Genomic DNA, 17,030 nt, shown 5'->3' with positions numbered 1-17,030 from the left:
GGGGATGAGGTGCTGCAGCCTGGACAGAGGGTCCCTGGGGGTCTGCTGTTTAATTTGAAGTCAGGAGGTCAGATTGAGTATCTGTGTTGTGGTCAATTGAGGGGCTGGGATTGGTGTCAGGAGGGTTCGAGCACTGGCTGGGGATCCATGGGGGGCTTCAGTCTGGCTTGTAGGCTGGGTCTGCCATCCAAGGTGGGGGGCTCTCCATAGTCCTGGTTGCTGCTATTCCCTGGCTGAAGGAACACAGGAGCTCTAGCCCAGTTTGGGGATTGGGGGGCTGCAGGATGGCCAGGAGACCCCTGGGGCTGTCTGCTGCCCACTTGAGGTCAATGGGAGCGTCTATAGTCCTGTCAGTTGGGGAGGAGGACTGTGGCCAGGGTCAGAGGCCGGCGGATTTCTATAGTCTTGGGTAGGGGTCTGTAGGGGGTTCCAGCCCATTTTGGAGGGCGGTGGCTTACAGCTTGGGCCTGGGGTCTTTGAGTTTGGGTCAGAAGGCTGTGTCCTGGGTCAGGGGGTTAGTGGGGTTTGCAGCTCAGATCGGGGTGTGGGAGTCTGCTGCCCAATGTGGGGTCAATGGGAGGGAGTTTCTGTCCTGTTACGTGGAGCTGTCCTGTTAGTAAAGAGAGCTTGACCTTGGTCGGAGGCGAGTGGGGGTTTCCGCAGCCCTAGCTGAAGGAACAGGGTGCGGGTCCAGGCCAGTTCCTGGGGGGTCAGTGGGAGGGGTGGAGAAAGGGGTCGTGGAGTTCGGCAGCTCTGGCTGGGAGGTCCCTGCGGGCTGCTGGGGAGGCGGCAGCCAGGTGGGACGGGCGGGGGGCGGGGCACACCGCGCACCTTGCCGGCGTAGTGGTGGATGACGAAGCCCGAGCTCCAGCTGTTGAAGTGCTCGTGGGTGCCCACCGCTGCCTGCAGCTTCTGCAGCAGGGTCTGGTCGGCGCCGCCGCCCGTGGCGTGCATGGTGGCGCACACGTCGTCCAGGACGCTCATGATGCCCGGCGGGCTCTGTGGGTGGGGGAGGCGGGCAGCGGCTCAGCCTGGCCCGGCCCTGCCCCCATCCCGTTCCCAGAATGGGGAGGGAGTGAAGGAGGCGGGGGGTGGGGGGCAAAGGGGGGGGATGCAAACACAAGAGCAAAAGTGGGGGTGGTGATGGTGTGCGGGACTGCTGTGGAAGCTAGTTGGGGTGAGGAGCCCCATAAAGGATCCATGCTCCTTTCCCTTCCCCAGACTGGGATGGCCTGGTTGGGGACCTGTCAGGGTTGACCCCTCTGTCCCTGAGCAGGCTGCCCTGGGGAAGGTTCGTTGAGTGAGTGGATGAGGCGGCTGGTGGGATATTTCGGTGTGCTCTGTCTGCCCTCAGCGGCGAGCAGGGTTAGAGAAGGGGCCCTAACCCACCCCCTCCTCCCCCGGGCCCAGCTCCAGACCCAGCAAGATGCACAGAGCTGGCCCAGTCCTCACCAGCTTGTTTTCAATGAGGTCGCACACGACTTTGTTGTTGAAATACTGGATGGGGGTCCAGCGGATGCCCTCCTGTACGTATTCCTCCTGGGGAGCAGCAAAGGGGGCAGGGATGGGGGTGGGTGTCTGGGCAAGGATGCGCATGTTCCTAGAATGCGTGCTTCACGGGGTGGGTGGAGGAGGTGTGGTGGGTGTCTCCCTATATCTCCCCATCTCATCACTCAGGACCATCTCCAGTAACAAAGCCTGTTGCCCTGTGTGGGGCAGGCTGGGACCGCCACCCCAGACCGCCCTTGACCACCGACAGACAGGAGCTGGTGGATAAATATCCTGGCTCCGTTGCTTCTGGGCTGGGTCAACTCGGGTCTGTGCTACAAAGCGTCCCCCCAGGGCTCAGCAGAAATTGGCCCCAACTGCCTGCAGTGTAACCTGCTCATCAATACACCCTATTCTGGCCTTTTTTTTTTTTTTTTTTAAAGATTTATTTATTTATTTGTTTGTTTTAAAGATTTATTTATTTGTTTGTGGGGGGGGGCAGGGACAGAGGGAGAGGGAGAGAGAGAATCCCAAGCAGACTCCCCACATGGAGCCCGACCTGGGGCTCGATCCTAGGACCCTGAGATCCTGACTTGACTGAAATCAAGAGTTGGACGCTTAACCGACTGAGCTACCCAGGCGTTTCCCCCCCAACAACTTTTTTTTTTTTAAATATGTCTCCCGCTTCCTCACTCCTCTCCTGATATTTGCTCTGAATCCTTGTCTCAGGCTCTGCTTCTGTGGGATGGGTTGGATGAAAACAGCAGGAATTGTTGTGCCTCTCTTGCATGGCAGTCTCCCCAGCACTGCAAACTGCCTGGCGCACAGCAGGTGCTCAATAAATAATCACTGGAGGAATGACCAAAGAGGCTACGCCCCAGCCCTTGTCAAAGTCTTAGAGGCAGAGAACTGCTTCCACAGGAAATGTCATGACGGGGCCTGGACAGGTCAGCAGAGGGAGGTGGGAATGGGAGGCTGGAGGGGGGGGTTCCCCTGGTTGCTCAGCAGCCTTCATGGTCCTGCCCCCACCCTCCGTGTCCCCTGGCTCCTGGCTGCCCCTGCCCACCTGCTCAGCTTTCAGGGTGAGTTCGATAAAGATCTGCTGCAGCTTCTCGTTGACAAAGTTGATGCAGAACTGCTCAAAGCCGTTTTTCTGCCAAGGGAGGCCAAGGGTGCTGCCATCAGTGGGCTTATGCTGGAGCCTGCTGGGGCCACTGGGCTACCGCAGGAGGCTCAGGGAGGCACAGGGTGCGGGCTGGGGAGCAGAGGCCTTACCTGGAAGATCTCAAAGCCATAGATGTCAAGCACACCAATACTGTACTCCTCCTGGGGCTTCTGCATAGCCTGGTTGATGGCCTGCAATGTGGGTGGGGAGAGTAGGGGAGTGCCAGCTTGTCACCCTCTGCGTGGGCTCGGAACCACGTTCGTGGACTGTGTCCTCTCTTGTCAGCTCCTCTCCTGCCTTCTCCAGCTCTCTGTCCCCCGCCCCCAGACACCGCACAAGAAACCCAGGTGTTAGAAATCCGGGTTCCTACCTTGGGAGTTCGCTTTGCCTCTTAACCATTCTGCACTTCTATTTTCCCATCTTTAAAATGGGGGTAATAACGGCAGCCACTCTGGAGGGCTTTATAAAGGCATTAAATTGACGCATGTAAAAACACTTGGAACGGTAGCTGGCGGAGGCTAAGTGTTCTGTAATGTTGGCTCCTAGAGCATTGTCATCATGTGTGGCCTTGACACGTCCAGTGCATCCCTTTGTCCTCCTGACAGCCCCCTTGTGGCTCTCAAATGCATCCATCTGTCTCCGTCCCCACAGCCCCAACCCCAGTCCAGGCCTGGATGGTTCCAGCAGCCCCCTCCCTCCCGGGCTCTGTGCCACAGCCAGATGGAGCCTCCTCCTAAATCTTCCACCTGATCCCCTCCTGCCCCTGCTTGATGCCTCCCATTGCCGGGAATTGGTCAGGTGACTGTCAAGCCTGCCTTCCACACTTGGCTGGTCTAAGCCCAGGGTGCTGTGGGGCAGGGCCTCTCCCACTCCCTGGCCCCGGCCCCTCTCACCTCCACGAGAAAGTCGAAGAGACGGGCGTAGAGCCCCTTGGCCAGGGCATCGCGGGTGTAGGCCGCCTGCTCCACGTTGAGGGTCACGTCGATGGACTCGCTGCGTCCGCCCCAGCGGCTGTCCATCTTGCGGCTGGTGAGCTTCTCCTGTAGCCGCCTGCTGTCGATGCCCAGCAGGTAGGCAGGAAAGGCCAGAACTGCCAGGGTTGGGGGGAAAGAGAGCAGCCAGTTAGGCTCTGGGCCTCCTGTGGTACTTCCGTCACCCTCCTTTGTGCCCAGTGACACAGATATTGTCCTCGTGGGTTCTTACCCTCCTGAGACCCTTCTTAGGAGGAAGCAGTTGGGACACACACATCCACCCCGCCCTCCCCAGCACCCACACTCACGGTCCACACTCTCCACCCGGGCGTAGTTCCCATCTTCACAGAAGCTGATGTTTCCCAAGTGCAAGATTCCCGCCACCAGCTGCAGGACCAGCTGCTGGATGTTGGGCGGGATCCCGATGACCTGCATGGCATTCTGCAGGCACACAGGGGCAGAACCTGTACCACGATCGCCCTCCCGGGTTAGGCTTCTGGGGCCACAACACGGACGCAGGGAGTCAGGACACCTGGATCCCTGTCTTGCTTATTTCACCCACTCGCTGTGTGGCCTGAGGCAAGTCCCTGCCCCTCTCTGGGCCTCGGCTTTCTAGAGTGGTGGTCACTGCTCACCAAAGTCTCACTGAAGTCGCTCCGGTCATCGGTGCCATCCACCTTGTAGGTGTCCGATTGGAGGTAGTAATAGTAGTCGGGGGTCATGAGCCCCAGGTTCTGCCGCTGCTCCTGGGAGGCTCCTTCCAGCAGCTGGAGGGCGAGCAATGCTCATGCATCTGGCATTGGACTGGCACAGCCCTTGTGATGCCCCGGTCCTCACTGTCCTGGGCTCTGGGACACTAACCCTCCCATGTCTCCCCTTGGGCTCTCCCTCTGCCCCAGCCTCACCCTCACGGCCCCTTTCCTTGCACCTGATAGTAGATGTGGAAGTTCCTCTCGTTTTCGTTCTGCATGACCACACGGGATTTCTCTAGCAGGAAGTTGGAGATCTTGCCCCCGTCCGGCTCCCCGCCACGGCTGAACTGGATCTCAAAGTATTTGCCCTGAAGCCGAGAGAGCCAGATGAGGCGCCCAGGGTTCCCCGAGGGTGCAGGTAGGGGAGGAATTGAGGATGGGTCTTAGGAGTCCAGCCTCTTTCCCACGTGATCTCAACTCTCCTCTCTCCACCTCCCACTTACGGACTGGTTGCTCTCTGCATCAGCTCCTTCCCTCCAGTCTCTGTTTAAGCTGCTCCTTCTCTAGTAACTTCCCCTCATCAGGGCATCCAGCCCTGTGCCTGGCACATAGAAGTACCCCATTTTATTGACCACTTTCCTGGTCCTTCGACCCCAACACAGAGGCCTCCGTGTCTCTTCGGGCTGCTGCTGGTTTCAGTGATCCTGGCTGTCCCTCACAGGTTGTCCCTGAGCCCAGAGCGAGGGCCCCACAAGCCCCTTCTTTGGTCTCTGACAATATCTGGGTTCTACTCTGGCCAGAAGTTGGAGGGCAGAGAAGCCCCCTTACTTTTTCCTTTCTGCCACTGTCATGCAATGACAATACCCATTACATCATCCCACTACACAGACACCTGTAATACAAGACATATACCTATTCTCTTGTACAATAAAATAATATAAAACATAACTATGTGTTGGAGGTTCATCCATGTTGTTGTGTGTATCAATAGTTTGAAAATATATACTGTTTGATTCCATTTATATAAAGTTCTAGAACAGCTGAAAAATGGTGGGAAAAAAAAAAAAGACCCAGAGGAGTGGTTGCTTCTGGGATGAGGTGGGAATAAAGGTTGACTGAAAAGGGAGGGAACTTTCTGGAGTGACGGTGATGTTCTGTGTGTTGATAAGGCTTTGGTTGCACAGATGTATGCATTTTTCTAAACTCGGTGAATGGTCCACTTTAGATTTGTGTGTTTTGCTATATGCAAATTTTACTTTAAAAGAAATGAAAGAGCACTGCAAATTTATATTGGACTATAATTAATGATCTGCATGCTGACGTGTTGGCAGGGCAGAAAGTACGGCGTCTGCTGTCTTACTTTTTAGTGCATCAAAAAAAAAAAAAAAAAGATGAATAGGGGCACCTGGCTGGCTCAGTCAGTGGAGTGTGTGACTCTTAAACTCAGGGTTGTGAGTTCAAGCCCCACATTGGGTGTGGAGCTTACTTTAAAAAAAAATGAACAGATGGAGATATGATAAAGTGAGTATAGCAAAATGTTAACGATAGAATCTCGGAGATGGGCATCAGGTGTTCACTATACCATTCTCCCAATTTTTCTGTTTTATTTATTTTTTTAAAGTAGGCTCCACGTCCAGTATGGAGCCCAATGCGGGGCCCGAACTCATGACCTTGAAACCAAGAGTTGGATGCTCAACTGACTGGGCCACCCGGGTGCCCCATTAAAAATTTTAATAATAAAATGTTGAGGAAAATACTTAAAATATAATTACAAACAATGAATCATGGAACACTATATCTAAAACTAATGATGTAATGTATGGGGATTAACATAACAATAAAAAAATTAAAAAAAAATAATTACATGATGAATATGTTAGACATAAAAATATAATTAATAATATTTAGGGGAATAAAAATCTTATTAGTGTATGGAATTTATTAAATCATTTCATGTGTAGGTATTGGACTGGAATTATTGAGGTCTGTGAGATGGGTATTAACATCATCCCCATTTTATGGATGAGAAAACAGGAGCCTCAGGAGGTTTAAGCTACTGAAACATTATTTTTGTTTTTGTTTTTGTTTTCCAAGCCACAAATCTAAATAGTGACAGAATCAGACCATAAATCCAGATCTGTTGGCCTATTCTGTCTTCCATTAGGCTCAGCACTAACACCTGACACAAAGAAGGAGCCCAAGAACAATTTGTTGAAAGAAAGAATGAATGAGAGAATTGGGAACTGAACTGTGAATAGGAACGGATGTAGCATGGTCACAGCCAGGGAAATATTTAAGAATGTTACAAGTCAAGGCTTCTACAGTTCAGCTGATGGGGGAGTCTTTTCGGGACTATAAGCAGGAAGTGAGTCTCCCATCCAGGAGCAGGGAGTTCCTATGTTATTGAGAACACAGGTGTGTGTGTGTGTGTGTGTGTGTGTGTGTGTGTGTCTGTGTGTGTATGGAGGGAGCAGTTGCTCCAAAGCGGGGCTGCAGACTCACAAAGCGGCTGGAATTGTTGTTGCGCACGGTCTTGGCATTGCCGAAGGCCTCCAGCAGTGGGTTTGATTGCAGGATGATATCCTTCACGTGCTGGGGGCAGAGGCAGGTGGAGGTGGGAAGAGGTCAGGACGAGGTAGGTTGTCGTGGGGGTTAATTACTGTGCTCCTGGGGAGACCCAGCCCGTCCTTCTGTTCTCCCCTTACCTGGACCTTCTCACCCCCGCCAGACACCTTGGAGATGTAGCCCATGATGTATTTGGCTGCCACGGTCTTCCCAGCTCCGCTCTCTCCACTGGGGGTGGGTGAGGGAAAGAATGACCAACAGCCATTGGGGAGGGAAGGTTGGGGGGGATAAGCACCCTTTCTAGTGCCTGATCATTCATTCATTCATTCGTTCATTCATTCATTCCCTACTGTGTGCCAGGCACTATACCAGATTCTTGGGAAACAATAGTGAACAAGACAGACAAAAATCCCTACTGTCTCAGAGCTGACATTTCGAATGGACAGATGGACAATAACAGAATGAATGAATAAATATATCATGGGTCAGGGGGTGATAAGGAAAGTAAAGCAGGGCCAGGGGCAGAGAGGGACAGTAAGGTTCTGTTTGGATCAGGAGTTCTGAGCAAAGTTCCCTAGGGTGCTGAGGCTGTTGTGGGGCCTGGGCAGGAGGGTGTGGAGACCCCCCCCACTCTGTACCTGATGATGACACACTGGTTCTCATAGTCAATGAGCATGTTGCGATACATGTTGTCCGTGAGGGCATAGATGTGTGGGGGATTCTCGTACTGAGCCTGATGGGGAAGGTCAGGTCTTAGCCCAGGGCTAGAGGCTGGGGGTCCCGGGGCTATGCCTCCCACCTGGCCCCGGTCTTACCGCGCCCTGGTAGAGGTCGATCTCGCGGTCAGTGAAGTAAGGCATCTGCTTGAAGGGGTTTACGGAGATGAGCACCGAGCCAATATAGGTCTGGAGTGCCGTTAAGGGCTGTGCGGTGTTCTGGCTGGCTTTGTTCCTCATGGGCCCCTGTCCCCTAAATCCTAATCCCCTGGGGCCTCCAGAGTCCCACTGCTCAGAGCGAGAGATGGAGATACTCAGATGTGCTCTGGGTCTCTTCGGGAAAACACAGAGCTGGGTCCAGAAAGGAGAGATGGAATGTACTGTGGCTGAGCTATCCAGGGCAGAGGGAGAAGTGAGGACCCCAGCCGCCCCCAAGCAGAGCCCTGCTGTCACTCCCATCTGTCCCCTCCTCCCACCCGATGCTCTCACTGCCCATCCCTCCTTCTGCTCATTTGCTCAGGCATCTGTCCGTCCCTTCCGTGCTGCAGTCTCTCTGCCGCCCTTCCCTGCGTTCATCCACATGCCATCCCTCCCTCCACTGGTCAGTCACCCTCCTGTCCCTGTCTCCATCATCTGCCCACCCCCACCCACGGCCCAGGGTACAAAGATGTAGTCGTCCATGAAGCGCTTGCGGAGGTTGCCCACGATGGCGTCCTCGGTGATCTGGGGCAGCAACACCATGTCATCCACGCCGCTCTGCTTCACGTTGTGGCTCTGCCAGTGGAAGCGCTCCTTGCTGCCCTGGGGTGGGGGTGGCCAGATGGGAGTGAGCCCCTGCCAGGGGCGGGGGTGGGGTGGGGGGGAGGGCGCGGCGGGGGTGGTCCTGATGTCTCAGTGCCCCCGCCTGGCTCACCTCCATCACCTCCTTCTGATTCCGCCTCACCTCAGCCACTGGTCAGCCTCCTTCCCCAATTCAGGGACACCCGGAGAGGTGGGCGAGGTGGAGTCCGGGCTCCCTGCCCCAGAGGAGGGGGCTCTGTCCTCCCATCCCTCCACCTAGTGTCCCACTGTCACGGATGCCAGGCCCTGGGGTGGGGGGCAGTGTGCTTGGGGCTCTGGCGGCTGTGGGAGGGGAGAAGGGGGCCGGGGGAGGCTTGTTTGGGGGGGGTTGACTCACCCTCCTTCTCACTTCTCTGTGGCATTTGACCTGCCGCCCACCCTTCCACCTCTAGATGGCCTCCTTCCTCTTCCTCTCCTCCTCCCTCATGGTCACGCATCCTAGCCTGTCCTGGCTGTGACCTCTGTCCTCTGTGCCCCTCTGGCTGGCAGTGACCCTGCTCCTTGGCCCCCACAGCTTTCCCTTCTCATTTCCTCCCTAAGTTTTTTTTTTTTTTTTTTTTTTTAAATCAGGTCAGACTTTCCTTAGGCCCCTGGGAGGAGACTCAGACACAGGCTCCCCCCCAACAGACCCCTCCTCCAGGAAGCCTGCCTGGAATGTTTTCTCTTTTCAGCCCGACTGAGCTCATCCAGCGCCTTGGACACTTAAACATACTGGCTGTCTCAGGTGCGCTCTGTTCACTATACCCCTGCCATGGAGGAGTCTGGCAAACAGGTGAGTGATGGCGGCCTGGAGCTTCCCTGGCAGGCGTGCTCATGCCTACATGAGATGTCCCCCCTCCAGGAAACCCCTCATTCTCAGACCAGGAGCTCTTAGAGGGCAGGGACTGGGACTGAGTCCTTTCTCAGCTCTAGAAGGGATGACCTGATGGATGAACAGGGAACAGTGGCAAAGAAAGAAACCCAGCTTCAGAGGAACACCCAAGAGCAAAGGATGCTGGGAATCAGAGGCAAGTCCTCAAAGCTGACCAGTGTTTGCCACACAGATTCCGGGGAAGAGAGATGGTGCGTGGGGCGGAGAGGATGTAGGCGGGCGTGGAGGACAGAGGTGGAGGAGGGGCCAGTCTCTCTTGGGGACCCTGGGGAATTCCTGAGCGGGGGAGGTGCAAGGTCACATTCTGGACATGCTGACAGCCAGAGCAGGGTTCATTGAGGAACGCCCACAGACATTAAATGAGGCCAGTTTTTGGTGGGGGGTAGATCTGGGTTCCAATCCAGGTGGGGTGATCCAACACCACTCTGAGCCTCAGTGGCCTCATCTGTGCAATGGGAGAAGCAGCCTCACTTTCTAGGGCTAACGGGAGGGAGTAAACTGCTCTGGGGTACAAAATCCAAAATGGGGTGAGGGGCTGGCACTCCTCTCCAGCCCAAGGAATGGTGAGGACGGCCCCGGGCGAGGGGCACTGGACGGAATTAACATTCACCAAGCGCCTATGACATGCTTGCTGCCGGGGGGCCGGGGGTGAAGCCAATATTAGGAGCAGTCCTCACGGCAGCTCAGGGGAGTCTAGGGGCAGAAATGGAGGCTCGAGAAGTGTTTGACACTTGACTACGGACCCGGCTCAGTTGTCTCCGAGGGTGTGGGACTGGAGTCTGGATCCATCTGACAGCAAAGGCCAGGCTCTTGCGTCTACACCCACAAGTGGCTGGGGCCCACGGGGTGTTTGGGTGGGCCTCGAAAGTCAAGAAGGGCTTTGGTCAAGAGCTGGGAGAAAAGGCGCGCCAGGCAGTGTGCGGGTGCAGAAGCAGGAGCCGAGAGCAGAGGAGGGAGCCTATGTGGGGGCTTAGGGCTCGAACCCCTTCAAACTGCTTCCAGCCTGAGCTGTCAGACTGAGTTTTTCATGTGGCAAACCTGGTCTCCTCGCTCCGGGGCTGAGAACCCATCTGTGGCTTCCCATCACGCTCCCAGCCATCCCACAAAAGATTCTGGGGCACTTACTCTGTGCTGGTAACTTCGGACCCCAGGGAAACACTCTTTTAGGCCCTAACCTGGGCGCCTCCGAGCTTTGCTGATGCCCAGGCCTCTGCTCAGAACACCCTGTCTGGCCTTCACACTTGGCTCAGGTGACATTTCCTATAAGAAGCCCTCCCCGACCCCAGGCCAGGTGGAGGTTCCCTCTGGAACCCCACAGCCTCCGGGGCCCCTCACCGCAGCCCTGGCCACATGCTGGACACCCTGTACGTTGGCTGCATCTTGTGGCGTGCAAGCTCCCGAGGGCGGGGGCTTGGGCAATGCCCGGCTGCACGTGGCGTCAGGGCTCATTTGAATGAGCGAGTCCAAGAGTGCAATAGCCCGTGAATGAATGGAAGGGAGGTCAACCAGGGCCAGGTCCCGAAGGGCCTTGAATGCGGAGCAAAGGAACTCAGCCTTGATTGTCCGCAGCTTGGAGAATTCTCGGCAGGGCTCCTGGGGACGCTCTAAGAACTGTGAGAGCATTTTCATTGTCCCGGGAATGGGGACTGGCTGGCATTTGGGCTGCAGGTGCCAAATTGGCCCACAAATTATTGCCTTGACCGCAGCCCCCACTCCACCCTACCAGCTGCTCACGTAAGCGACAAAACTGTTTATAATCATTGGAATCTAGGATCAAATGCTATTTTATGTGTACACAGAAAAGCTAGGTATGTTTTGCATGGCTGACACCCACTCCATCTTCCAGACTACCTGTATCAGGGGAGATTTGAGTGTTACTCAGATTGCACTAAGACTTGTTCGGCATTTTGGAAGCTCAAGCTGCTCATCGTGTTAGCGTGGCTGACGCGTCACTTGGCATCAGCTCATTTAGATGCTCCTGTGTCCCCACGTGAGCACTTGGGGGCTCCAGTGGGCATTCGTGGGCCACTGGCCTGAGCATCTTCATCTTTATGTGCATATTTTCTTCCAAGTGACTTTCTCCTCTGAATTACAGGAGATCATATTGTTTTTGAAACTATGGGAGTCGGTGTGTTTCACTGTCTGTGAATTTCAATGCAGGGTTTCAAGGGGGCCTGCCAAGGGGTCTGTTATAAGAAGGGGGTGCTGGGTGTGATGCACCAAGAACCCCGGGGTGCAGTGGGAAGGGCGGTGGGGAGGACAAAGCTGTGGGAGCAGCATTGTGCAGGGGTTGGAGAGGATGCCTACGACAGAGGCTGAGCAGGGCGTCAGCTGGGAGGTTGGAGGCATCCAGGACCGGTGAGACCTGGAGACGAAAAGGGCCAGCTGGGAGAAGCAGGGAGCCATCGACCAGACCCCCGAGCTACTGAAGAGTGTCCAGCTCACCGGAGGCTCAGAGGGGCCCCCGTGGAGAGCACTGGCCACCTCATTCAGAAGCCAGATTGGGAGGTCAGGAGGTGTAGACAGGGAGTGAGGATGGCTTTCAGACAGTCTCGCTGAGAAGGGGAAGAGGGAAAGATGCTGTGGGAAGAGGAGGGGTCAGGGAGCAGGTTTCCTGTTTTCAAGATGGGGAGACCAGAGCATGTTGGTGAGAAGAGAGGATGAAATCTGGGAGCAAAGTGGTATCCTTTGTGGGCTGCTGTCATCCAGGGGCTGCAGGCGGGGGTCTGCTCTTTCTCTGAGCCAAGGTCGGTGGGGAAGTGGGTGGGTGGGGGGCTGATGGGGGGGACAGGAAGTGGATCCTCTCTCTGAAGACCTCTGAGGGGTGGGGCTTCGGGTGGTAACTATGGTAACCAACAGCCATCATAAGGATAGTTAACAGCCCACTGGCACTTACTGTGTGCCACACCGCGGTCTAGGCTTCTTCCGTGAATGACCTCATTTATCATGCTGACATCAGTACTGTGACCAGGTCCACTTTGTGGAAGAGAAAACTACAGCACAGAGAGGTTCATTGTCCTCTCCAAGGTCACACAGCAGGAAGGGAGGATGGCCGCCCTCAGCCCCGTCTGCAGGTCAGAGGTGGCTGGGGTTGGTGCTTCAGATCAGATGAAGATGGGGTGGAGACAAGATTGGTCCTGTCCAGAGTTTCCTCTGGGGGGTCAGTCCGGTCTCTACCCTCCTGGGGCCCTCAAGCTGGGCCGAGGTTCAAGGCCACTTCCTTTCTCTGATGCTGCTGTGTCTGGCTGGTTCCCTTGACACCAAGGACTTGGTTCCTCTTCCTGTCCCTTCCTTCTTCCCCCAGCCGGCTGAGTGGCCCTCTGCCTCTTGCAGCCCCTGCCATTCTGTCTCTCTGTGGCCTGCCCCTGGGGAAGCTGGAGCCTCCAGATCCACTCCCAGCCCCCTGTGAGGACAAAAACCATGGGTTGTTGGTGGTAGAGGGAGAGAGGGTGTTGCTCAAGTGAGTGCAGTGTGTGGAAGGACAGTCAAGAATTTTGGCATGGGACCAGTTGGGTGTGAGGCCTGGCTTGATATTGACTGACTATGTGACCCCGGGGAGGCTGCTTCACTTCTCCAAGCCTCGGTTTTCCCATCTGTAGAATGGATTCCATAATAAACCTCCTCCACTGGTTCTCTCACTGAGAGGAGTCAGTGAGCCAGTGCAGAGAGGAGGTGCACTGGATGCCTCAGGAAATGGCAGCTGGTGACTCCAAGAGCATTTAGTGGAGGTGATCGGTGTTTGACAGAGGATATAGGAGCTGGTGGATAGATGCTTGTTGAGGGAGTGAAGGAATGAATGAGGTACCATTGGGACGAGACTGCCGCCTCCTGCCCTGTGTCATGAGTACCCATCTCCCTGTGGCTCCCAAGTCTCCTAGATCAAGTTGAAACTGAATTTCTGAGTCCCTTCCTTGGGGGTGGGGGTGCAACGAAGATGTTGTGGTCACAGTTGACCACAAGCCAAGTATGACTCAACCTGATGGGGCTCTTGTGAAAGAGAGTCAGGGCTGGGGTGGGAGGTGGGAGGTAACTTCTAACTTTGGCTCTTCGGAGAGACTCCCCCCCAGTCTAAGACAGAGGGCATGTGGAGTGGGGCTTCTGGTTTCTTTGGAGTGGAGATTCCAGGTCAAAATGAGGCTGGAGGGTTGGGCAGCTTGGGGCATGTCAGCACCCCCAAGCCCCCACGGCCCCTCATCTTGTAGGGAGGAGCAGGACGTTGCAGGTCAAGGTGGCTGTTAAAAGCATGACCTTAGGAGTCACTGAGTTGATATCCTCTGCCACTTTTGGGTTGTCCAGCAGCTCACCTAACCTCCCTGGAAGGGAAGGTTATTTCCTCATCTGGAAACAGTGATGGCTATTTCCTTATCGGGCAAATGGGAACACTGAGGGCTGTAGGCCTCATGGGGGCAGCTAGCCGTGCAGATTCAATGAGGTCAGGCTTGGGAAGCAGAAACACTAGCTGTCCTCACCATGCCCAGCGGCAGCAGCCTGAAGCTGGCCGGTCCCACAGGCTCAGGGTGCTAGGCCAGGAGGAGAGGCTGGACGTGGGAGCTTTTGCAATTTGCCCTAACTGCTCTGGCCTCCCAGCTCCTGGGTGCTGATGAGAAGAGCCCCAGATGGAGAGACTAACGAAACAGCCACTTCCTTCCTCGTTGGGGTCCTGCGAGCTGTGGTCGCAAGCAGGGAAGAGATGTGAAGCTGCCACGGCAGCTGCTGCTGGGACCGGCCCCCAGCTCCTGTCCCCCACCCCCCACCCCGGCGTGTCACTGCAGCCTTGGTCCTGTCCTCCCCCGACTCAGTGGGGTTCTGGGGCCACACCCTGCATCCCTGCACTGTGCAGACGGCATCCTCGCCTCCAAAGGCTCTTGAGGTCCCCCCTCCCTTGGGGGGAAGGCTCTCAGTTTCCTTTTGGCCTAACTGGAGGGGACAGGTGGGGACACTTGTCCTTCTAGAGTCCTCCACCCCAACTCTCTCTTGGCCAACAGCCTTCTCTGTCCATCCCCACGGCTGCTGCCTGTGGACCAAGCAGCCACATCACTGGTCTCCCTGCTTTGTGTCTGTACTTTACAATCACCCTTACCCTCACCCCACCACCACCACCACCGCCAACTGGGGACAGTCAGTTGTTGCCTTCACCCACCTTGCCATCAAAGTCAAACAAAAACTGCTGAACCTCAGTACCAGCACCAGCAGTCAACATCAAACAGGAAAACAATGACGAATTGCACCACCAATTTCCCTAGCATCACCCACCGCCATGACACCCACGCTCACAATACCCGCCATCAATAACCACACATGGCCAGCTACCATGGAAACAGCCATCCCGAAACCAACATGACCAACCAACAGCAAAAGGATGCTACACCATCCCCACCCAACTCCGAAGGACAGGGACCACCAACTGCCATTGTTCCATGGATCAACCCTGACAATGACCCACCACCGACTGCAGACATTCCACACTAGCTGGCACCAAAAGCAACCATCACCACCACCAGCACACCCACGAGAACTACAGTCACCACCAACTTGCAACAACAGACAGCAATGAGCACCATCACTGCGAATGGTACCAACAACCCAACTACCATCGTTCAACAGCGACTGAGAATGAGTCACCTCCACCCACCACCATCACTAACTCCAGCAATGAATGAGCATCACCCACAGTGATGGTTACTATATAGAGGGCATAGGAGGTGCTCTGTAAAGCACTTTATGGACATTGTTTCATTGAATCTTTCAACGCTCTTCCTGGCACTTGTCATCATCCCTCCAGGAAGCAATCAGCACCCCTCGATAGAAGTATTAGCCTCGTGGATGGGGTCTGCTCTTTTTTTTTTTCCCTCCGTGGTCCTCTTGGGAGAGTTTCTCCCCTCCCACAGCCCGTCGGCGTAGCAAACTATTGACTAAGCATTTCATATGGCTTCCTTGGGAGGGGTTGCTTTTCTTTCAAGTAGCAAATCGTTTCCTGTGTTCTTTTGATCAAAGTCTGCCCATCTGATCTCCTGAGCCCTCCTGGCTTGGCTCCTTCTTCGAAGAATTTCCATCCCAAGCCCAGAGCTCTAGCTGATGGTTTGGTTTGTGAGTTACCCAGAGGGGTCCTTGGCCAGTGATGCCCAATGTATCCTCGGCTTTCTGAAGTCAGGAGAGGTTCTCTCTCAGACTAACACAATCCCTGCTGCTTGGTCTACCACCCAGCCTCCTCCACCTTGGTCAGCTATCTGCTGCAACTGCCAGGAAGACTGCAGTTGTCACCACTGGCTCTGTGACTGTCCCTGCCACATGCTGTCATTGACAGACTGACAAAAAATGAAAGCTGAAGTGGCTTGAAGGAGCGGTGGGGGCAAATTTTCTAGCAGCCTGGGCTCTCTCTTCACATGTGTCATGATGCTGCTGGGTCTAGACCTGTGTCAGTGACAGTCTCCTGAACGCTGTCACCTAATCGTCACCAGATCTCAACCTCACCTGGGTGGTAACACCTCTGGCCGCAGAGTATCCCTTGCCATACATGCTCGGAAGGGTACCAGTGGTGGTATGGCCGGGCCGGGTCTCACTGTCTTCTGTTTCTGGGATTGCTACGACCAGACCACCCCTACACAGGCAGGATGTCACCACACCATCGCTGCCCCCCATTGCCCATTCGACCCAGCTTCTGCTCCCAGCTGTGGACTCAGAGCGGTGGAACCCATAGACTTTCTGAAGTTCTGAGAGTTTCCCCGACCACCTTCTACATCTCAGCTGACTTCCAAATATGACATATGTGGGAACCGAGGCCCAGAGAGGGGAAGTGACTTGCCCAAGGCCACACAGGAAGATGAGGGACCCAGCTGGGCTGGAAACTGGTTCCCGAAGCCCCGAGAAAGGGGTCTGTCCTTGTCCCTGCAGATACCGTGTGATTCCACAGGGTCATCCTCTGTCCTTCAGTTACTGGTCCATCCTTGGTCCCCCATCACCATTCTGGCATCCTGGCACCACCAGATGTGAGCTTGGTCCCTGGTGAAGGATGCTGGGGGCACCTGAGCTACAGTGAGGGACCCCCAAAGGGTCTGCTGTGCCCATCCCCACGGCCCCACCTTCTGACTGGTGGCATCCAGGGCACCTCCACTCGGCTGGTGCCCCCCACCCCTGCACTTCAGGGCCCGCCCTTGAAGGACTTACCATGGTCGGAGGTTGTATCAGGCCTCTGGGGAGCACCCGGATAGGTCGTGGCAGGGGTAGAGGCTCAGGGTGTTCTGGGGGGTGGCTCGGGCATGGCCTTGCTCCTGCTCCTGCACCAGACTCCCAGCCCTAGTTCCTCTTAGAACAGCCCCCCTCCCACTTCCTTTAGCGGGAGGGGCCACTGCTACAGGGGAGGGAAGCTGGGCTAAGGGCGGGGAGAGAGCTCCCGCTGCAGCCCTGGGGCTGAGGGTGCTGGCCGTTTGGGGCTCTGAGCCTGAAGGGAGAGGTCGAGGATTGATGGCAGCGGCTGCCAGGCTCCGGAAAGGCCCTTTCTCCAACTCCGTGGACAGAGGCTGCAGCAAATAGCACGCAGGTCAGCTGGCTGCAGGACTGACCTCTCGTTCAGAGCAACCTCGGGAAGCACTTGGGCTGCTCAGGTCTCTTCAAAACCACTTCAGATGTGCGACTGTTCCGGCGTCCCTAAGCAAACTCCCTCTTCCAGAGCCGCCTCTGCGGGTCTTTTCCCCAGAAAGGCCAGTGGGGAGCCATGTGGGTCGG

General features: G+C 55.6%; 1 protein-coding gene across 1 annotated transcript in view; it reads right to left on the bottom strand.

The window, feature by feature from the left end:
• The window catches only part of MYO1F (myosin IF), a 31,839-nt gene extending 15,242 nt beyond the window's left edge, over positions 1-16,597 (bottom strand). Inside the window, exons 1-14 of the mRNA XM_032394768.1 lie at positions 16,473-16,597; positions 8,261-8,398; positions 7,697-7,786; positions 7,520-7,614; positions 7,022-7,109; positions 6,819-6,908; positions 4,553-4,684; positions 4,260-4,391; positions 3,933-4,065; positions 3,547-3,743; positions 2,764-2,844; positions 2,555-2,641; positions 1,453-1,539; positions 832-999 (exon numbers count right to left, since the gene is read on the bottom strand). Of these exons, the coding sequence (XP_032250659.1) occupies positions 832-999; positions 1,453-1,539; positions 2,555-2,641; positions 2,764-2,844; positions 3,547-3,743; positions 3,933-4,065; positions 4,260-4,391; positions 4,553-4,684; positions 6,819-6,908; positions 7,022-7,109; positions 7,520-7,614; positions 7,697-7,786; positions 8,261-8,398; positions 16,473-16,475 (1,521 nt within the window). The 5' untranslated portion in view covers positions 16,476-16,597. The remainder of the gene's footprint in view (positions 1-831; positions 1,000-1,452; positions 1,540-2,554; positions 2,642-2,763; positions 2,845-3,546; positions 3,744-3,932; positions 4,066-4,259; positions 4,392-4,552; positions 4,685-6,818; positions 6,909-7,021; positions 7,110-7,519; positions 7,615-7,696; positions 7,787-8,260; positions 8,399-16,472) is intronic.
• Positions 16,598-17,030: the final 433 nt, after the last annotated feature.

Source organism: Phoca vitulina, unplaced genomic scaffold (assembly GCF_004348235.1).
Source record: "Phoca vitulina isolate PV1807 unplaced genomic scaffold, GSC_HSeal_1.0 scaffold81, whole genome shotgun sequence".
NCBI lineage: Eukaryota > Metazoa > Chordata > Mammalia > Carnivora > Phocidae > Phoca > Phoca vitulina.
This window is presented reverse-complemented; position numbering and strand designations above follow the sequence as displayed.